The sequence below is a fragment of the Heptranchias perlo genome, chromosome 4, assembly GCF_035084215.1.
Source record: "Heptranchias perlo isolate sHepPer1 chromosome 4, sHepPer1.hap1, whole genome shotgun sequence".
NCBI lineage: Eukaryota > Metazoa > Chordata > Chondrichthyes > Hexanchiformes > Hexanchidae > Heptranchias > Heptranchias perlo.
This window is the reverse complement of record NC_090328.1, coordinates 119816045-119838599: the sequence shown is the minus strand read 5'-3', so window position 1 is coordinate 119838599 and position 22555 is coordinate 119816045. Positions and strand designations below refer to the sequence as shown.

The following is a 22555-nucleotide window of genomic DNA, read 5'->3' as shown; positions in this document are numbered from 1 at the left end:
TACTGATATTATAAGTACATTAGTACAGGCCACTGTTTCTGGAGTCAATTTGAACTAAGACACACTGCTGCCATATTGCTAAACCTAAGCTGCAAGGTGTTTTTTTTTGTAGGTCTCCAAAAATTAGGAAAATGAGGATTTACTCAATGCTGTTTCTTTGTTTAGGTAACTGGCAAGAAACTCTTAGAAAAAGGAGACCTTAAACGGAGATACACTATCATACCACTCAACAAAATTTCTGCCAGATGTATCAATGAGCATACTGTTAAGACAGCCAAAAATCTGGTAAGCCCAGGACACTGCAAGCTATGAATTTGAGGATGGTCTTCCATGTACTATCTGCACTTGTTTGTTTGTGTGCGTCTGCTTTTATATAATAATAAAAAAAGTGTATATACATGATTAAACTGTTTCCCAGCCCTGTTTGGGTAAAAATTACCCTGTATGACAGGTGAATTGTAACAGCTGTGACCAGTTTGGTTGATGCATTTTATAAATGGGAACAGAAATGATCATAGTAGTTGATGCCATTATTACTAGTATTAGAAGTAATGTTTAAAGGTTTCCAGCCAGCAGCAAGTTTTTTTTACACTAGCACTAGCCAATGTCTGTCAGATATGACCAGTACAATTTGTATATGATAGTTTGCAGCTTTATAGATTTTCTTAATTTGTCTGCTTATTCTCAAGTAGATCAGAGGGGAGACCAGGAGAATTTTTTTACGCAGTGAGTTGTTATGATCTGGAATGCACTGCCTGAAAGGGTTGTGGAAACCGATTCAATAGTAACTTGCAAAAGGGAATTGGATAAATACTTAAAGAAAAAAAAAATTCAGGGCTATGGGGAAAGAGCAGGGGAGTGGGATTAATTGGATAGCTCTTTCAAAGAGCCGGCACTGGCACAATGGGTCGAATGGCCATCTTCCGTGCTGTATGAGTCTAGTGACAAAACTAACTTGAAGTGAAGACTTTCTTGCCCCATCTTCCACTCTTGTGCATTATGGTAAATGTAAAGGACCACAGTTTACAAAAAAGCATCCATTGGTCATTTTTATTGGCAGCATGTAAAGAACCTGGTCTCTTGGATAGGGAATCCAGTTAACCCAAGTCACCCCAAAGGAGCAAGAAATGTATCTTTGATCTGGATTTTTGTTTCTTAAATTAGACATAGAGAAGATGTTTCCACTTGTGGGGGAATCCAAAATTGGAGGTCATAAATATAAGAGTCACCAATAAATCCAATAGGGAATTCAGGCGAAACTTCTTTATCCAGAGAGTGGTGAGAATGTGGAATGCACTACCACAAGGAGTATTTAAGGCGAATAGCATAGATGCATTTAAGGGGAAGCTAGATAAGCATGAGGGAGAAAGGAATAGAAGGATATGCTGATAGGTTTGTTGAAGAGGGGTGGGAAGAGACTTGTGTGGAGCATAAACGGCAGCATAGACCAGTTGGGCCGAATGGCCTGTTTCTGTGCATAAGACACTATGTAACTATGTATCTCTATCTCTATGTAAAACTCCTTCTATGTTCTAAAGAGTTTGCTGTTGCATAACTGATTGTAGATAACATATTCCACGTTTCTGTATTTCAGGTGGGTGCAGACAATGTGCACACGGCCTTGTCCCTGGTTGGATATGAGCATGATTTAAAGAAGGCAATGGAGTATGTTTTTGGGTCTGTGTTAGTGTGTGACAGCTTGGACAATGCCAAGAAGGTGACCTTTGACCAGCGGATCCTGACAAAGACAGTCACTATTGGTGGAGATACTTTTGACCCACAGGGAACGTTAAGTGGAGGTTAGTTTGAGCCTCTATTTAGGATAGGTTGCTAAAATACTGTTTTACATTCATGACATTTGCTGGTTTTTATGATGTATGCAAGAAAGTAAGTATCCTTGTCTTTTCTGATTCCATGATAAGTGGTGAAACTTGATTGTAATGGAAGGAAGAAACTGACTAACTTAAATAAGAATAATATAACATTGTGTAGGGCAAAATAATGCTCAAACCTTACTGTGCTAAATGACTGAAAAATTCATTTGGTTACCTTAATTAAACTTGACTTATCACTTAAACTTAAAGCTGAAACCATTTTTGTGCTGAAACATGCTGTATTTGATAGAATAGATGTAAGAAATGGTGTTACTGCCCGTAAAAAAGTTTTTAGGCTTAAGGCTAAGTTAGCTTTTTTTGCGCTAGATACTTTCCTTGGGTTCAAGACCACTCCTGTAAGTGAACCCCTGCTCCCTGCAATGCGCTGTTAACTGCTTAACATCTAGGTAAATGTCGCTAGCCCAGAGGTCTAACCGAGAACCCTCATTGCTGTTTACTGAATATGCCACTTGCCCTCATGTAATTTTCTTTTGGCAGTTAGATTAAGCATTCCATCAGCAATGGCTTAGGCTATACGCTTCTAGTCAGAATTATTGAACAGTAAATAGAAATGAATAGTCTTAAAATCCAAACAGTAATTTACAGTAACTGCAGACTCCAGTATTCCTGGAATATTAAAAACAACAAAGTGCTTCTCCTGCGTGGCGCGTAACTGAACCGCAAACATGTTCTTTGAGTACTTTTACATGATGGCTCACTAAGGTTGAGTCTCTGACTGCCTTTAGACTGACTCGGAAAAGGTTGGCCTCTGATATACTGTCCAAGATCCTCTTCTGCAGATGCACTGAAATAACGTATTTTTTTAAAAAAAAAACCTCATAAGTACAGGTAACTGGTCAGCCATTCATAAGATTTAAAATGCTGTTTGCCCCCACACATGCAGCTGCAAATTGTATAATATAATTCAAGAAGACTTACAGCATACCAGTTATTGAACTGAATGGCTACAACTCACCCCCCCAACATGGTGGTAAGCATTTCCTATTTGTCTTCCCTGCACCCACCTGGCTTATTGCTGTAAACTTTCCAATTGGCACCTGTCCGCAATAACATTTTCGAACACACTGGACCAGGCAATTAGCCACAGAGTTATAATTGCCAACTGTTTCTTGAGTTGTTGAGTATCAATTAGGCCAGGGCATTTTCTGAAAGTATACCTGGGCATTTAACTCTTTATGTACTGTGACAAAAGAAAAAGACAATTAATAATGCACCCTGAACAACAATACTCTATTTTTGTCACTACCAGTGTCAGTGCAGTAGAATTCTATGTCAAGCAATGGTCTCTATTTGATAGCTTCCTAAAATCAGGTAATATGCATTTTATCAGGATACTTCATTATATAAAATGGAGGCCGTGTCTCCGGTTCCATTATTGAAGTTTGTGCACCCCAGTTGAGAAGCAAACTTGCTTTTACATGTTTCTTTTTATTTCCCATTGTAAAATCTATGTTTAGGTAGGTTAGGGATTTGTGACCCATCCCTCACCCATTGTTAACTTCAGTTGTGCACTAATGTTGTTAACCAGGTGCTCGTACGCAGTCTGCCTCTGTGCTGGTTAAACTCCAAGAACTGAAGGATATCCAGGATGAGCTCAAATCTAAACAAACTGAGCTGCAGCAAGTGGATAAGGAGCTGGGGAGCCTCAAAAATATTGTGGAAAAGTATGTCTGTTTCTTGGGTTGTCAAAATATGATTTGTTCTACCTGTATGATATTTTAAGATATTTTCGAGTATAAATCAGCAGCTTATCTTTCAACAAGTTACAATTATTTGATTTTTATGCTGCTCTTTCTCCCTCTCCCTCCCCCCCCCCCCCCCCATCTCATGTAAGAAAGAACTTTCATTTGTATAGCACCATGTCGAGCTTCTCAGAGACCTTAAACGTGCATCACATACAATGAATTGCTTTGAAATGTGCTCAGTGTTGTTTGCTGGCAAAAACCCACATCTATTTTTGATGGTGTTTATTGAGAGAAAAATGATGGACAGGAAACTGAGAGAACTCCCGGCTTTTCTTCAAGCAGTATTCTTCTAGGATTTATAATGTCTACTTGAACCATTGGAACAGGCAGATGGGCCTTCTGTTTGATGTCCCATCCAAAGAAGGGTACCTCTGACAATGTAAGTAGTCGCTTGGTACAACACTGGTGTCAGCCTAAATGTTGTGTATGAGAACTAGATTGGGCTTGAAGCCACAACCTCTGACTCAGCCAGAAATGCTAGGAACTGAATACTTAGCGTCGACATAATATTCAGTACTCCAATGTCGCCACCACTTTCTACAGAGACTGTATTCTTTGCTGGGTTGTCTTGATTCAAGTATCAGCCCTGTTCCTGTGTCCTCGCTTCTCTGCTGGGAATTTTTCAATCTATATTGAGCTATCACTGATCTGTTCCTGCTCTGGAATCTGCTCCATTGCTGCCTAATGACCTTTGCTCTGCTGCTCATAGCCTGTGTCCCATTGTTGCTGACTCCATTCATCCCTTCACTGGTATACTGGATCTGTTGGTATGCACTACTAACCACCGAAGCCACTACTTGCACATTCACTGGACCCCTGGAGCAACCTATGCCGTCTCATGGTCAAGTCTCCATGCCTTCTTCTTTCTCCATTTTCCATGAGAAAACCTCTAGCAGTGACCCTCAAACAGCTCCTGGACTCACGAGCCTGCCACACCTGTCTCCAAACCTGGACATTAGTTTCATTGGTGACTCCAGCCTATCTACAAGTCAACTTCATTCCACCACAGGACCTTTTGACTGTAACTTGGACTCCCAACTGTCTAGCTTTTGACGTTCTGTTCGTCACGATACTTCTGCAGCTGTCGATCTGCTCCATCACTCCCTTACCTTTTGCCTTTGATGCCCTTGTCCCCAGTAAAACCCTTACTCTTTCCCTTCATGGTCCTTCCCCCTGGTACTGCCCCAATCATTGCTTTTCTCCACCACCAACCGCCTCCTTAAACCGCTGTCCCCTGCCCACTCCACTCTCGCCTCGAACAATTGCGAGGAGCTCGTGGACCTCTTTGTCACTAAGATTGAGACCATCCGTCCAGCTGCCTCTGTCTCATCCCCCCTTCTTCCCATTGCTACCAAGCCAAGCCTCCCCCAAGGATCCCCCTGCCTTAGCCCTGAACCCACATCTTTCTCTAGAGAGAGTCCAAAATATTTTAAGTTTTCACTGCTGTGAGATTTTCTGTCCATTCTGTTTTTTGCTAAGTGTTGTTACCAACCGCTTCTTTTGGCATTTAGTTTTGCCTGTGTGAAGCCAAATTTCTGCTGTGACTTCCTGTCCTCTTTCTAGATGAAAATTATTCTATACAGCCTGAAACACTATCTTGCCTCTTTCCATTCCCCCCTCCACTTCCCCATAGCTATGCTAAGCTATTAGATTGTAATCTTTCTCGTACTCTCCATCTGTAGCTCAGGTTTTACTAATGTTGTTTCTCATTGCTGAAGAGCCAGGAGGGAGTGGCAAAGCTAGGGCTGCTACCTGGTGGCTGGAAAGAATTTTGTGTTGGCATGCGCATATCTTTGGACTCCTGTGCAAAAGTTATTTGTATTGGGCCTGGTTTAGAGTACAGGCTTGTGGGTGGATGAAGTTTTTGTGCATTAAGATTTGGTGACTGAATGAAAATACACAATGACCAATTAGAAAGTGGAAAAGCACAAGCCTAACCAATGAGGAAGAAGAAAATGGACCCACAGAACATTAACAATGTTCACTGCAGACAACTTTTTAATGTGTTACAGTATTTACAGCACAGAAACAGGCCATTCGGCCCAGCAAGTCTATGCCGGTTTTAGCTGAAACAATTCAGTAAATAGACTGAAATAATCCTCTTCTGTATTCTGACGTGTTACATTTGGTACAGTGTTACAAATAATTTTTTTTCACAATCTTTTCAGATACCGAGAGTTGAAACTGCAGTGGGAGTTGAAATCTCAGGAGGAAGAATTACTGCTGGTAAAGCTTCAGCAGAGCTCCTACCACAAGCAGCAGGAGGAGTTTGAAACCCTTCAAAAAACTATTGGTACTTACTATTACGGCTAAAGAGGGAGAAGTAATGAAACCTTTCATGAGAGTGCAGGATATAGTCAAAGGAATACTTTAGCATGAGGTTTTACAAGGCCTTAACCTTGAGTATTTGTCACCAAAAACTTAAAATGTTCACATTTAAAATTCCTAATTTGTTAACAGCTACCTTGTTTGCATCGTTTCTGAGAGCAAGCAATGAAGCTTGATGACTGGCACTTGGCTTGCACTCTCTCCACACTTCCTGCTTTATAAAAAGCAATAAATAGCAGCAGCGGGTGCTGAGGGTCAAGGCACAATTTTCAGTGCCCAGTTTCTGAAATGGCACTAAGATTGTGTTTCCAATCAAGAGGTTGGAGAATTTTAGCTATGAGAAAAGATTGGATAGGCTGGGGTTGTTGTCTTTGGAACAAAGGAGGCTGAGGGAAGATTTAATTGAGGTATATAAAATTATGAGGGGCCTATTTCCCTTAGCAGAGGGGTCAGTGACCAGGGGGCATAGATTTAAAGTAATTGGTAGAAGGATAAGAAGGGAGCTGAGGAGAAATTTTTTCACCCAGAGGGTGATGGGGGGTGTGGAACTTACTGCCTGAAAGGGTGGTAGAGGCAGAAACCCTCAACTCATTTAAAAAGTACCTGGATGAGCACTTGAAGTGCTGTAACCTACAGGGCTATGGACCATGAACTGGAAAGTGGGATTAAGCTGGATAGCTCTTTTTCGGCCAGCACGGACACGATGGCCGAATGGCCTCCTTCTGTGCCATAACTTTCTACGATTCCACCATTTGCAGTAACGACTGCCCTCTGAGTGGGCTGAGTGTTAGCAGGGCAGTGACTTTTCTTCCAGTGCTAAGGTTATAGTGAATAAAGGATGGAGCTGCAGAGAGTGGAGGAGGAGCCAGCAGTGGCAGCCCATGTAGCAATTAATGGCAAAAGGAAGAAGCCATTGGAGGTACATAGCCCTGTAGGTTACAGCACTTCAAGTGCTCATCCAGCATATTGCCTGGGAAATTGAAAGAGAAGGTCTATAAAGCAGTATTCTCAAGGTTTTTGTTCCTTGGAAGAGGTCGAGTTCACAAATAATACTTGAATTTATGTGGTACTTTATCAGAGTAAAACCCTCGAAGTACTTAACACAATTAATTGCTTTTGGAGTGCAGTGACTATTGTATGTGAAAGGGGATAAGGGATGAGTTTAAATATAGATAAACAGAGCCAAGCATTGGTGAAGCTTTACATGACTGTCAACTTAAATACCTATATTTGAAAGGGTAATAAATCTGGCTGACATCTGCAAATCTATCCTAACAGCATTAACATGTAAAATAATGGAATCTATCCTAAAGAGTAGGCTGGAAAAATACCTAGAAAACTTTAACTTGAACAGCCTGCATATATTTAGAAGGGGAAAATCTTGACTGATGAACTTTATTTCTTTGTGAAATAAGATCAAACAGGTTACAGATCAAATGGGTAATGGCATTTAAACTAAGAAAACTTTTTTGATGAGGTTCTTTGTAGAAAAACTAATGAAACCTTTACAAAAAAAATCTAGTGTGGTGGATGTGACTGGATATGTTTTTTAAAAAAAACACAAGAGTACTCATGAGAAGTATAATGTCAGACTGGGGGACGGTGTTGAGCGGAGTCCCTCAGTGGACAGTTGTTTCCAATCTGCATAAATGACCTGGATACAGAAACTTAACTGTAAGCTTCTCAAATACAAACCAAAAAGAAAGGAAATGAATGATGCAAGGAGCACCAAGAATAAAGTACTCGAGTTACAGCTATGCACAACTAGCAAGAATATTGATGCTGGAATTGCAGAAACATGGCTTATCGCACAGTATGGCAAACAGTTGGAGCTAAGTGTAGGAAGCATCTTGCAACGAGCAATCTACAAAGTTAGAGGAGTTGCAATATTGATTGAAAATTATATAGCAGCTATAGAAAGGGTGGATATAGCAGGAGAAGAGCATAAAGTTTGGGGGGGAAAAGACTCCATTCAGTGGTGTGCTCTGCGAATGCACTTGTATTCAAAGAGCATGCTATACCGAATCTGGTGATTTGTGCAGCACCATTCAGATAGTCAAAACTCTCAACCTTTTGAGGCCTCATAAGGAGCAGGCAAGAGCCTTGTTGGAGCTCTTAATTTCAGTCAATCTGGCTCCACGCTGAAGTCATTTTAAAAAAAAAAAATCTGCTCACTCGATTAGTGCTACTCACTCATATAAATGCTGGGATTTGGTGCTCTAGCATTTGAGAATTTCTTATAAGTGTGTTTAAGTTCTGAGGGGTTTTTTTGTTGCTATTTTTGGATACCTATCTCCATTGTTCTTGAGGTATTACTTCCTGATGGTGTTTGGAACTGCATTTTTGCATTGCAAGACTGGTTTTCCATAATCTACCACCCACAAAAACCTTGCTGACAGCTAGATTTTCATTTGCAGTAAGCAATTTGTTCATTGAGTATTTGAGTGGTGTAGCAGAGTTAAGACCATAAAGATGCATCACACTACATGGCACGATCTTAAAATTACACTGTTCTTATGTTCTCTCCTTTAATTCTAGGTGAGTGTGAAGAGACACTTAACAAAACAAAAGAAATACAAAAGAAGGCTGAAGAAAAGTACAACATCTTGGAAAACAAGATGAAAAATGCTGAGGTTGAGAGGGAAAAGGAACTGAAGGAAGCTGAGAAGAAGCTTGATGATGTCAAAAAGAAGTCTGACACATCCAATAAGAAGACAAAAGGGAAACAGCAGGTGCATAACATTGCAATGAGATGTGTAGTTTCTCACAAGTACCCGGTTTCTCTCTGGATAGTAAGATGTAGGTCAGTTGTGTTTTGTGAAGAGAAATCCTGCTGGGAGTGACTCAGCAAATTGAAACTTATACAGTTCTGAAAGATTTTAATTTTTTCTGTCATTTCAATTATGTCAATAGTGCATGCTGATCTATCATGAAAATCAATTATCCCCGTGGGTTGCAGATTTGATCCGTTTTACTGAGTTCCTAATTTTCACATGCACCTTCTTGTAATGGGGAGAGAAAATTGGGTTGGGCATCTCTTGTGTCACCAAGAGCAGCATCAGAGATGTCCTGTGAGCAGATTGTTCAGGTGGAGGATGGGAGAAATGGGCAAGGGTAACTAAAACTAGATGGGAAGCATAATACTTATTCTAAGAAGTTGCTCACTTTTGATATTGGCTTTTTTCAAATGAAGTTAGCTTCTGCATACCAAAGGAAAAGTCATCCAGTTTTAAAATAACAGGAACGCCTATCCTTTTTAAAGATGCTCCAGCCTGTCTTGTGACTCTGCTTTAGCGGGTTATACAAAAATGCTGCCTCCTGCAGCATCATTTCCTTTGACAAGGTATCAGCATATAAAGTCACCTAAAATAACATTCATCTAGTAATAGTTAGACCATCCACATTTTCCATTCAAGGTTGTGAGCTCAAAAAAAGAGTGCACATTTGTTGAAGACTGATTTTAAAATTTCACAGTCTTGCTTCCACTCCCATTCACAAAAGCTGATTCCAGTCATTTGTCCTTTTAATGGATATTTAGTCAGGGTTTAGGTGATATGTTCCAAAATGAGGTGAAAGAGAAAAAGGGAAAATCTGTCTTTGATCTCTGTGTGCCAGCTTATGTGTTTTGTATCTGTAGGAAATGGATGCTCTGCTTTTAGAACTGGAAGAGTTAAAGCGTGAACAGACTGGGTACAAACAGCAGATTGAGGCTGTGGATGAAGCCATCAAATCTTACAAAGAACAGATTGAAAACATGGCTGAAGAAGTGGCAAAGAATAAGGTATTCACATTTAAAATGAATAAGTATAAATAATCCACCTGCTGGAGGCTATGTGATCTTGTTGATTACAACGGTGTCTTGTTCCTTTTTTTTCAATGTAGGAAGCTGTGAAGAAGGCTCAGGATAACCTGGCTAAACAAAAGGAAGCCATAAAGACACAGAACAAGGACATTCAAATCAAAAACAGTTGTATATCAGAATTAGTAAAACAGAAGAATGAAGCTCAGTTAAAGATTCAGGAACTGGAACACAACATTAGTAAGCATAAACGTGACAGTGCTGATGCTGCTGCTAAAGTAAGTACAAGAGAATAAGTATACAGTTAATAATCGATTAACGTTTTAGCTAGTATAATGCATTCAGCAGATAATCTAATGGAAAGGTTATCACCTATACAAATGCAAATCAAAAGTGCCATTGCTATGGGATTGCAAAGTTCTGGGTTCAAAAACTAATGGGGTATGTACCACGTGATTGGTGAAATGGTCATAGTCTCTCATAGCTATCCTGAAGGATGATGGCAGTCCTACAGTAGACTTCCAGTGACCTCCTCATTATGATTCAGCTAGTTGCTTCGGGTGAGAATTCTGCACACCAATGCTGATTTCTGATTTCCCATAGAGCCCAAAACGCTGGCACAGATATAGAAGGCACAGCTTCCCGTGCACTACCTACATGGAAAGTGGCTAGACAGCTGTTCCAAATGCAAGCTCTTTCCAGAAATGCTGTCGCTTAGAAGCATGGTGACCAAAATTATACGCAGTAGTCTGAATAGCCTGAGTAGTGGATCAAAAGTCTCAGTATAGCTTTGTAGACTTCCATTCCCATTCCACTACTTGTGACTATGGATTCCAACAATCTCTTTTGCTTTTTTAATTACCTTTCCATATTATCTTCACATTGCAGGTGACAAGTTTGTTGTCACTCTCTGGTTTCTGTCCAAGTCTTCCTTTGCTAATTCTTTTTGTTGTATATGCTCAATTTTTACACCTAGTATGCAACACTTTACATTTTATTGCTACTTGCTTACCTAATTGCATAACTGATCTAAATCGTTTGGGAAATTGTTTAACTGCATCCTTTATCCCTGCTGCTCTCACTTTAGTGTTGAATGCAAATTTAGCGAGCTTACAATCGGTTTCTACATCCAAGTCACTTATATAGATCAGAAACAAGAGGTTCAAGCACTGATGCTTGTGGTGCTCCAGTCAACAACACATCCCTTCCCTGACACCCTTAATCTGTCTTTTACAAGTAGTTTCTTTCCTATTTTTTATTCAACTTCTAATATAATTTTAAAATCATGGGAATCCAGAGTAAAAGCAAGAGGTCTATTTGAAAGTCAAAATTAATTAATAATTAGGCGCATTGGTTTATGGTGACTGAAAAAAGTTGTGTTTTTGTTTCACGGTATTGCATAATTTTGTAGGATTGTTAATGTTTTGGCATTGAATTTTGACCATTTTTCTCTGAAAACCACAAACCAATGGCCACTATCAATGTTCCACTACACACGTGCACCTCATTTAAAACCTCCTCAAATCATCCGTGGAGGACTATCAAACAACAACTTGCATTTTGTGCAGCACTCCTACAAGGAGGTGTCTCGGGATGCTGGATCGCAAGAGTATGCTGAGCAGGAAAGAGAAAGGGAAGACTACTGAGGGGATGGAGTTAAGTACAGTCAAGAGGTTGAGGAAGAGATTGCTCATATACACACACACACATATACGTATATATGAGGCAGGTGCATAATGGACGGAGGAGATGGGGGTAATGGAATGTTGAGCGACAAGTAGGCCAGTGTGGGATGGGCGGAGGATGTATTCGTGGCAGGGCTGGGGATTACAGAGATAAGGAGCAAGGCCATGGAGTGGATTTGATAGTGAGATGAACTTTAGTCAATTTCCTGGAACATAGTAAGCCAGCCGAATTTGGTGAGAACAGAGGTGATGTGGATCCAAGTCTAAGTATAGCTTTTTGTTAATGGATCGTGGAAAGGGGGACGCCGGCCAGGAGAGCTTTTTCCAGTTCTGATGAAAGGTCTACGACCTGAAACGTTAACACTGTTTCTTTCTCCACAGATGCTGCCTCATTTGCTGAGCTTTTCCAGCATTTTCTGTTTTTATATTAGAGCATTGAAGAAGTTTAGTTGTGAAATGATAAGTATGGGCTAGGATTTCAGGGGACGAGGGAGTAGACACAGATTATGTCATAGAGATGAAAGAGAGCGGTCTTCATAACTGATCAGATGTGGGGAATGAAGCCGAGTTCGGAGTCCAGTAATGCGTCAAGATTCTGTTTATCTGGATTTAATCTGAGGTGGCTACTGGGAAGGTGAATGGGGTAGAGGCTGAAGATGTAGGTAGGTGTTTGTGGGAGTCAGAAGGTACTTTTGGTTTTGGTGACCGTAAGCTGGAGGAAGACCATTTGAAACAGTTGTAACGGCGCTGTGGTCAGTGAATGAAGTGGAGAAGTAGAACTGAGTGTTGTCAATGCTTTAAGTAGCTGCATGCTATAAAGGTTTCTCATTATCTCTGAAAGTTGCTGATGCATGATTTCCTGCCCCCTTCCCTCTTTGGCAAGCACCCAGTGCCAGGCCTAATATGCTAGGAACTCGGCACCTTTATTAAAATGAGACTGACCATGGCTGTCCTGGGTGGGTCAGCACCCATGCAGCTAGGTGGGTGCTAGTCCCATCAGACGTACCTACGAACCTAAATATTGGTAGCTTTGTCTTAAATGCAAGTGTAAGAGTTTTAAATTATTTACAAATTCCACTCCTGGTCCAAATGCAGCAAATGAGCACAGACAAATGAAAACAGAAGGCAAGAAAGTGTCCTCATTAGAATTAATAGTTGGGCAGTTAGTTCTTTTCTACCTAAATTGGACACTACTTATTTTCTTCACAAATCAAGTGTTCAGTAGGATTTGTATAATCGGACGCTGGAATCGGAATCGGACTCTGACTGCGCTTTTACTGTTGGTCTTTACAATTGCTGCCTTCTTTTTCTTCTTTTTAAAACTTGTGCAGGTGACCAGAATGCTGAAAGAGTACGAGTGGATTGCTTCTGAAAAACACCTCTTTGGCCAGGCTAACACAGTCTATGATTTTGAAGTGAACAACCCCAAAGAAGCAGGTCAGCGGCTGCAGAAGCTGCAGGAGAAGAAGGATAAACTGGGCAAAAATGTCAACGTGAGGGCAATGAACATGCTGAGCCAGGCAGAGGAGCGGGTATAACTTTACATTTTAAATCTCTTTTAGAATGCAGTTCAATGAAACTAAAGCAGATTTGTAGACCCACATGTTCATGATGCTCTGTTCCCTGCAAGTCTGTTAGGAGTGCAGCTGACAGCTGGAGAATTATTTTTCTGTCTGCTGCACTTTTAATATAAAAGCACCATAAGTCAGCTCTAAATGTAAATAATTTGGGTTCTTTTTGGCATTACATTTAATCTTGAACAAAAATCTCTGCAACAAAGATGATATTGTATGGTATCGAACTGCTGGTGCATTGTAGGGACTTATAGGTAACTCAAGACTGTCTTGTATGAAAGAACTTTTTGTTATGCACTGCCAATGATGTGATATTTTATTCCATAACTATGTGTTGTGTATATTTCGCTAGTTCTGCTATTAAAGGATCTCAATGATTAAGTACAAGTAGGAGTGCATGCACATCATTCCATCAGTTGTTCTTTTCTAAGTAAAGAGCTTCAGAGGAGCCATATTTATACTCTGGTTGAGGGAGTGAATGTTGTGGGGGTTGTTTTGAATCATATCTGTCCCACGGCATTTGGAATGGTTCTGTTTTTGTTTCACTTCCCACCTCGGCATCCCCACTGAGTATTTGTTGTGTTACAAACAAATATCCCATGGGACAGAAAATACTGCCAGAGAACTCTGTAAACAGAACACAGAGGTTTAGCGCTGTGGGATCTGTAAGGGAGTTCCTGTGTCCTACACCATTCTAGTGTGTGCGTCCATTAAAATTATATAAGTGAGTTCCCTATGAAGTGACCGAGGATCGTATTCACTCCTATTCTGAAGTTCATCTTTGGCCACCCGGATAACTTTCACTATCCTGATATGGAGATGCCGGTGATGGACTGGGGTGGACAAATGTAAGGAGTCTTACAACACCAGGTTATAGTCCAACGGCTTTATTTGAAATCACAAGCTTTCGGAGCTTTCCTCCTTCGTCAGGTGAGTGTAGGGTTCCATAAAGGCACAGCATGTATAGGCAGAGAACAATGCCTGGTGATTACAGATAATCTTTCCTACTGCCCGTTATCACATCTCGGCAGAGATATAATCAAAGCAATCAAAGGAGTGGATGGTGTTCAGACAGAGAAACATTACATCCAAGACTACTGAATACACAAGTGGTCTTTGTGTTCTGACCGCTTGTGTATTCAGTAGACTTGGATGTAATGTTTCTCTGTCTGAACACCATCCACTCCTTTGATTGCTTTGATTATCTCTCTGCCGAGATGTGATAACGGGCAGTTGGAAAGATTATCTGTAATCACCAGGTATTGTTCTCTGACTATATATGCTGTGCCTTTATGGAACCCTACACTCACCTGACGAAGGAGGAAAGCTCCGAAAGCTTGTGATTTCAAATAAAGCTGTTGGATTATAACCTGGTGTTGTAAGACTCCTTACAACTATCCTGATAGGCAGTAATTAAGTATGAAGTTAAGTAAATTAACATCAATGTCATGGTGGGTATTAATTATAAAATAGCTTTGAAACCGTAGGTGCCAGTCTTGAACATCCACTTATTGATGTGCGTAAGAAAGGTGCAACTGGATGTGAGAAACATTCATTGAAATCTGAGTGGACTCCCTTATGCTTGTTCACAGTACAATGATTTGATGAAGAAAAAAAGAATAGTTGAAAATGACAAGTCAAAAATTCTTTCAACTATTGAAGAGCTGGATCAGAAGAAAAATGAAGCTTTGAATGTTGCATGGACACAGGTAAACACTAATTTATATCTTAACAGTTTTTGCGGGGAGGGAAGTTTTTTTTTGTTATATGGCAGAATGAGCAGAAATACAGTCAATAAATCTATGGAAAGCTAAAGTAATATAGCTGTCGTCTTGAATGGCAACGAATAACAAAAGACAATAAGCCTCTTGTACGAGACCAAGAATTAAGGATTCAAAGCAAAACAAACACTTGTCCCAGACTGAAGTTCCCAAATCACCTTGGAGTTTGCAGGGACTATCTTTGAATATCTTCAGTCTGTGATGCTGACTTCCACCCTGTTGATTGACCAATAGAAAACAGCTTCCCCCCCCTCCTTTCTCATCTTCCCCCTTTCCTTCCTTTTAGGGGGTGGCTTTAAAAAATACATCTGCTGTTCTCAAAATGAATGGGGACCATCCTGGCTAAAGGGCCTGCAATGAGATAATTGACCCGCATTGTATCAGTGTGGAATAGACTGCGAGTTGTGATATTCCACAAACTATCCTCGGGCTTTAATATACAACTTCAGTACCTGTGGCCTTTTTAAACCTTTATGAATTCACTTTGTTTGAAAACAAAACACTTAAATGTAACTCAGTCCCAAAATCCTTTCTTCCCAAAATACGGGATTTTTTAGTATATTTTTCACATGGCTAAACATATATTCAGGTTAGGTGACTGTGGCCTGAACCTGTAGATTGTTACTGAATTCTGAAGTACAGAATCTGTAAAGTGGAGGTACTGAATTAATTTGCTCATCCGTTTGTGACTGGGCAGAATACACAACTTGATGTGTAGCTAATATAACAAGTTAATTTTAACCAATGTTTCTTGACCCTGGTATATTAGCTGATGTAATTCCTGTATCCAAGTTTATCTTTTTATTTAATCTAGGTAAACAAAGATTTTGGCTCTATTTTCTCCACACTGCTTCCTGGAGCAAATGCTATGTTGGCTCCTCCTGAGGGCAAGACTGTTCTAGATGGAGTTGAGTTCAAAGTAGCCCTTGGAGATGCCTGGAAGGAGAACCTTACTGAACTTAGTGGAGGTCAAAGGTCTGTCTTTCCTTTTTATTAAATTTCTTGATAATGAATTATCTTTGTTTTAATGTAAATGCTTTTTTTCTCCCAATTTTCAGCTCCGGTGCCTTGCCTGCCAGTATCTTTCATCTATAAACCTCAGTTTCCCTCCTCAGTAATGTACTGTCATTTTCTGCCTAAAAATTCATTGTAAAAATTTGCCACCTACTTGTTCTTGTGTGAGCCTGGACCATAAGCACCAACTTGGCCACAATTTTGGAGGAGAAAGACACTGGTGTACTGCGTCTCTGCAGACAGGCAGGTCTATGTACAAGAGTTGATATGAGACCACAATTTTCCTCAGTTTACAAGCTCCACTTAACCCATAGCCGTGTTCTCAAACACTCCTAATATTTGGAATTTCTGCCTAAACAGCCTTTCCAAATTCCATCCTAGAGTCTGATGCTGTTTTGAAAGAACTCTCATTTATGTAGTGCCTTTCATATCCTCAGGATGTCACAGAGCTTTACAGCCAATGAATTACTTTTAAGTATAGTCATTGTTGTTTTGTAGGCAAAGAGGGTAGCTAATTTGCACACAGCAAGGTTTTGATCAGAATCTTTTTTTAAACTATGGCCTTTGCCAGCAGAAAATATTGACGTCTAGCCAATGTTAATTTATATATAAAAAAGAAAAATCATCCCCTGATCCCTCTATTTACTGTTAGTTTTTCAACATTGTTGCAACAGCTTCATGATCATTGTACACAATCTATCCTGGCTTCATTATTCAGTTTCCAGTAGGTTCTTGCCTGAGTCACTTGTCTGCGTCCTTGGAGATTTTCAGGATGTGACTGGGTAGCAAAAGGTAGTTTCAAGAAACCTGGATCATTGTCGGCCAGGATGAGTGGAGACTGAGTGCTCAATGTATTCTGGGGCCCTTACTCATAAATTGCTGAATTTAGAGCAGCAGACTCAATTAGGTGGCACTTAAAGTTCCAGTAATGCTCATTTGAATTTTGTTACAAAATTAGTGCCCAAGACAGTTTATAAGAAAAATACAGAAAGGACAAGGTAATGAAGTTGGCAACTGATCTTGTGCACCTGGAAACTACTTGGGTTGTAAACAGAGAGCTGAAGTTTGAGACAGACAGACGCCATCCAGTGGAAATATTGAGGGTGCAATTCTTCCCTCACTGTTGGTAGAATTGTTGTTTACTCCACGTTCTCGCCTAGGGCCTCAATAGTAAGCATTGCTAGGGGGCAGCATACCAACTGAGGCCTACCTTGTACTCATCTAACCTTACATGTTACAGTGAGGGTCGCTGGATAGCAATCAGGTGTTAGAACCCTGGTTAATTTCATACGAATGTACAAAAGTGCTGGGCAGGAAAAGACCAGCTGGTCCATCAAGCCTGCCCCACACTCATGATGGCCAGAGCATCCTGACTGGACAATTCCTCCCCCTCCCCCCGCAGCCTTTTAATCTCCTGCAACAGGCAAAAAACAAGAAAAAGACCCAGGGCCAATGAGGGAGGAAACAAATTCTGGAAAATTGCTCTACGACCCCCTCAGGCGATCGAAACCAATCCCGGTGATCACATAGGCTACATGTTCGTTGTCTGTTAATCCACTTACCTTCTATGTGATGCAATCTCTGCCCCAGTTCAAGAACCGGTCCAGCTCCTTCTTGAAGGCACGCAAAGAGTCCGCATACACTGCATCAGCTGGCAATGCATTCCAGAGGCTCATTACTCAGAACTGCCTTACAACTGGACCTATAGGCATGCAATCCAGCCCTTTTCATTATTTTATAAATCTCTAAGTCTACGATGCTCTTGGGTAAATAGGCCCAGCTCTTTAAGCCTAGCTGAGCACCTAAGGTTCTTTAAGCTAGGAATCATTGTAGTTCTCCTCTGAACTTTTTAAAAGGCCACCAAAGCACCCACCATGTTAGGGGATCAACTTTCAGTTGTCTATTACTTGGTGTAGATACATATTACAACAATTGATTTCTCAGACAGATTTGGAAAAAAAATATTAGATATGCTTATGGTGTCAGGTTATGTCATGATTTTAAAAAGTCACTAATGCAGTAATTTAGAGACTTTATTTTTTTTAAATTGTGCATATTTTGCCCATAGTTTTACTCAGTATATGTTTGGTATGGTGCTACCAAGCATGTCATGTCATATCAAGTCAAAATTATTCAAGCAAATTAGCACTATGTTAAATAGCATAGAAACGTACTTTTGACAATCCTGAACCAAGACTCTGCATGTGAGAATATTTATGAAAGAAACAATGGCTGGTATTTGATGGGGAAGAGACGCATATTTAGTTTAAAATCTATGGACATCTGATTCTTTTTGTTCAGGTTCTATTACACTAACAAAATTTGATTTGTTCTGCACATATATTCTGTAGGTCACTGGTAGCACTGTCTCTGATCCTAGCCATGCTGCTGTTCAAACCTGCTCCAATTTATATTCTGGATGAAGTAGATGCAGCCCTGGACCTCTCTCATACCCAGAACATTGGGCAAATGCTGCGAACGCATTTCCGGCACTCCCAGGTATGTTGTGTACAGTTAATGTAAAAAGAAATGTGAGGAGGAGATAAAAGTTTGACGTTGCCCTAATTTAATTTTCAACAACTTGTTAGTTGAATACTACAATCTCTGCTTTCCACTTCGTTTCCTCTCTTGTTCCCTTTTACTCAGCTCCTTTGCTCCTCCTCCTCTCACCGCTGCTGCTGTTGCCCCCCCACCTTATTCCTCTTTCCCCACCCTCCATTCCTGAAACATGGAACCGTGCCCCAGCGAGGAATCAATGTATGCCTGAGGCCCCCAAAACCTTGCACAGGTGGTATTTGAGCGTTGGTGGGCTGTTCAACAGTGAGAACATCACAGCTAAGCATGTGCCTGTTCCAATTGGGATTATTGGACAGTTCTCAGTTGTGGTAATGCTGGCCAATTTTACCCTCTTTGATCTAGGATGCTGAGGCCATTTTTAGTGGTCCTACCACCACGTGCTAAGAACAACTAATTCAGCACAGGCTCTGGATCAAATGTGGAACCTTCCTGTATGCCTTCGTTATTGATTGCTGTACACAGTTGAGCGACCAAGGAACAGCTGAATTTTACATTCCGTAACTGAGCAGGAAGGCCCCAGGTTTGATTCTCATGTCCATGTTGAGTTATCTGATCTCGGTCAGAGTGAGGGTTAGGTGCTTCAATTGGTCTCAGTGTCACTGGGTTGAGGATGCCAAATTGCCTACTGTTCTTGCTGCTGATCATCCAGCAACATCTGCTGGCAAAGCGTGTCAGGATGTTAGGTGAGGAAAGATCAGACTTGAGTGTGATGTCTCAGCAATTAGCTGGGCACCCCACGCGTCCGCAGATATCCGCATGGGGAACTCGAAAGCGAATTGAGTGCTTTGCAATCTGCGCTCGCGACTCAATTGAAGGTGAGTATTTGAGCTGGGTTTCCCATGTACCAGGCAGCCAGCTTGATAGGCTGGCTCCCTGTCGGGAGGGAAAGGAGCTGCAAATCAGAGAGGGGGGGCGGGAGGGAGATCATTGACACTGCAAAAAAATCGGTGGGGGGAGGGGAAGGTTGGGGGGGGGGGATGTAGACGACATTTCAGGGTCCAGTCAGCATGAGGGGGGGGGGTGTTGGCTGATCGTGGAGGTCCTGTCTCGCCAGGTGAGCTCGTTGGGCTTGGATGAAGCACTCCTGCTCCTCCAGGCCCACAATAAAGGCACTCATCTCATGGATCTGGTCATTCCCGCCTGCTTTCACCTGACGTGAATTGGAAGCGATGGGAAACCCGAACAGATAAGATTAAATTCATTTAAGTACCTCAAGTATTTCAATGAGGTACATTGCCCTTTTAAGTATCGGCCCACCGGCTTTAAGTGGAGGGGCCTTCCTGGTGTCTGCTGTCAACACACATGCAAACCCACCTGGGTTAAACCCAGAAGTGGGCAGGTTGGAGCCAGCATGAGATCCCGCTCCAAAAAGTAGTTGTTTTAACCTCCCACCCGCCCTCAACTCACCCGGTCTTGGGGGTTAAAATCACCCCCAATATCTCAGCAAAACTTGATGCTTTAGGAAAAGAAGCAACCGTGGATGGAGTTGAAGTGGCTCATGATGAAGCCGAAAGAGACCTAGCTATCTTAGCAGGCTGGAACTCAGTGTGTCCAACCAATGTAGAGCAGCAATCGATAAGTCCAACAAAATGTTGAACTACATAGCCAAAACAGTAAAATACAAGTCAAAGGAAGTCGTAGTCAAACTGTATAGTTTTCTGGTCAGACCACACCTTTGGTACAACATATGTTTCTGGTTGCTAAGACACAAGGGAGACCTTTGAGCAATGGTGGCAGTGCTGCAGGAGAAACCACTTGGTTGATCATTGGTGTCAAAGCTCTGCATTGAGGAAAGGCTGGAGAAACTTGGGCTTCTTTGGCTCGGTGTCAATTTTTGCCCAATGACGCTCTCGTGAAGTGCCTTGGAACATTTTACTACGTTAAAGGCATTATATAAATGCAAGTTGCTGTTTTCCAGCCTGGAAAGGAGGAGATCTTGTAGAAAAGGTAAATCTGAAATATTACTTTGTTAAATAGTGAGTAAAACAAGGAGACATGAATTGGAACCAGTAAAAGGTAAATTTAGGACTGATGTGGGGAAATTCTTCTTTACACAGGGTGAAGGCAAAAACCCTGGAATTGTTTGAGAAACAATTAGATGCTGAACAGGAGACATTAGAATCTTCCTGGATGGATGAACTAATATGGGCCAAATGGCCGCCCTTACCTGTAACTATCTTGTGAACGCTGGGGAAGTTAGAGAATTGGTAAAGGTGGGGGTGGGGGGGGGGGCGGCGGCGCAATGGTCATCACTAATGTGAAGGGGAGAGACTGGGGGAATTTGGAGCTTAGAAGGAACAGAAGAGGAAAGTTCAGACAGGAGATGACCACAGCAGTGTGTGTGTTTTTTTTCTACTATGAAGATCTTATAGCTGGTCATGAGATAATTATGGATGAGAAAAGCCATTCAGCCCATCTCACTTCATCCATCCAAAAAACCCCAAAGTCGTCTCTTTGCAGCATTCAGGTTGGTTCTTAAATGACGTCAATTTTTCTTGCCTCCAGTATTGATCACTCTGTGTGAAGAAGAGATTATTGACACCAATCCTAAATTTATCTTTTACTAGTTTGCACCTGTGTCCCCTTTTCCTGCTCCCTCAATTTAATTTTAAAGTGGTTTTCCAGATTTACCTTTCCATACTGTTTGCTATTGTATATATATTTCTATACGATCACTTCTCAGTGGTTTCCTTTTGTAGGCTGAAAGCCCACGTTTCTTCATTTCCTGACAACTCAGACCTCTAACACTAGGGATCAGCCTTGTAACTGTCCCTTGCGCTGCCAAAGGTCCAACCCTTGAATGTCTACCTTGTATCTTGGGAGTCAGAGCCTGTTGTCAGCGAGGTAAATTATAATTGAGACAAGTGAAACTCCATTCTCCTCCCGCAGCTAGTTACTTTGGTAGTTATTTTGTCTGTTCTGCATCTTTTTGGCAGGGTAGAGGAGGAGAAATAGGAGATGGGAACAACTTTTTTTTGTTTTTTTTAAATTTCCTGTCGAAGTAACTTGTTTTTTTAAAAACTCCTGCAGTTCATCGTCGTGTCGCTGAAAGATGGCATGTTCAATAATGCTAACGTCTTGTTCAAAACCAAGTTTGTGGATGGCGTATCAACAGTTGGAAGATTTGCTCAGAGCCAGAATGGTTCCATCACGCCCAATCACCATCCTAGTCGAACAGACAATACAAAAGGCAAGAGGAACAGACTGCAAATATAGGTCTAAAGCCCGCACAAGTTTCTCACAAATGGCGGTATAGAACTATGCACACTGTCTTCTGTATATGTAATACTGTACAGTAAAGTCACTTTTCCTTTTTATATTTTCCTGATACTTTTTTACATGATTTGATGTTTTTAATATTTCTAATAAACTCCTTTCGAATGTTGCATTTTTCCTATAATTATGTAAACTTTTCATGTACAACAGTAACTTAAAAAAATTGTATACATTATTTCATGCATCAATGTTCAAAAATACTGACTGCTAAATCATTAGAGGGACGGCTGAAAATTAAATGTGCTTTTGATATAAACTTAAAACTATTCTTCTGTTTTAAGTGATAGGAAAGTAAAGGAATGATGTATAGTATTAGTCATGCTTTTGATTAACCTTCATTACCTCCTAGCACAGTTTATGTTCAGTTTATGAATTGCTTATTTCCTACTCAACACTGTATAAAAGCTCCAAGTCTACACAAGACTCTGATACTACTGCATATCTGAGAGGCTCCGCTAACATTTCTCTCGCATTCCTGGGCAATCCTCCTCTGGGGCTTTCTCTTTTTTTAAAATCGGTACTGTTGTGGTCATCTTGTTCCCTTTAAGTTCCAAATACACTTAGTTTCTCATCCCTACATCCCCACTATTGAAATCAAGATTCATCACACATTGAACTCAAACTGATTCTTTCTCACAATCTCAACCATAGAACTCCTTACAGCCCACATCTTGCTGCCTTCCTATAATCTTCAGACATTTAAAACCCACACTGTGACACTTCATTTTTTTTCTCCTGATTTACCTTTTTGTCACTTTGGTAGTGGCTGCTCTATGGACCTTAGTCTTTCACCATGGCGTCTCAATAACATATCTTTTTATTTTAAAAATTGTACAAACATAAATTTTTGTTTTAGGTTAATGTCATATTTCTACACTGGG

At 40.9% G+C, this 22555-nt stretch overlaps 1 protein-coding gene across 1 annotated transcript in view; it reads left to right on the top strand.

Annotated features, from left to right (window-relative positions):
* Nucleotides 1–21895, top strand: part of smc2 (structural maintenance of chromosomes 2) — a 54067-nt gene extending 32172 nt beyond the window's left edge. The window contains exons 13-24 of the mRNA XM_067983575.1: nucleotides 166–285; nucleotides 1595–1799; nucleotides 3424–3559; nucleotides 5809–5933; nucleotides 8507–8700; nucleotides 9606–9749; nucleotides 9851–10045; nucleotides 12784–12984; nucleotides 14619–14735; nucleotides 15622–15782; nucleotides 18173–18320; nucleotides 21429–21895. Of these exons, the coding sequence (XP_067839676.1) occupies nucleotides 166–285; nucleotides 1595–1799; nucleotides 3424–3559; nucleotides 5809–5933; nucleotides 8507–8700; nucleotides 9606–9749; nucleotides 9851–10045; nucleotides 12784–12984; nucleotides 14619–14735; nucleotides 15622–15782; nucleotides 18173–18320; nucleotides 21429–21614 (1932 nt within the window). The 3' untranslated portion in view covers nucleotides 21615–21895. The remainder of the gene's footprint in view (nucleotides 1–165; nucleotides 286–1594; nucleotides 1800–3423; nucleotides 3560–5808; nucleotides 5934–8506; nucleotides 8701–9605; nucleotides 9750–9850; nucleotides 10046–12783; nucleotides 12985–14618; nucleotides 14736–15621; nucleotides 15783–18172; nucleotides 18321–21428) is intronic.
* The last annotated feature ends 660 nt before the right edge of the window (nucleotides 21896–22555 follow it).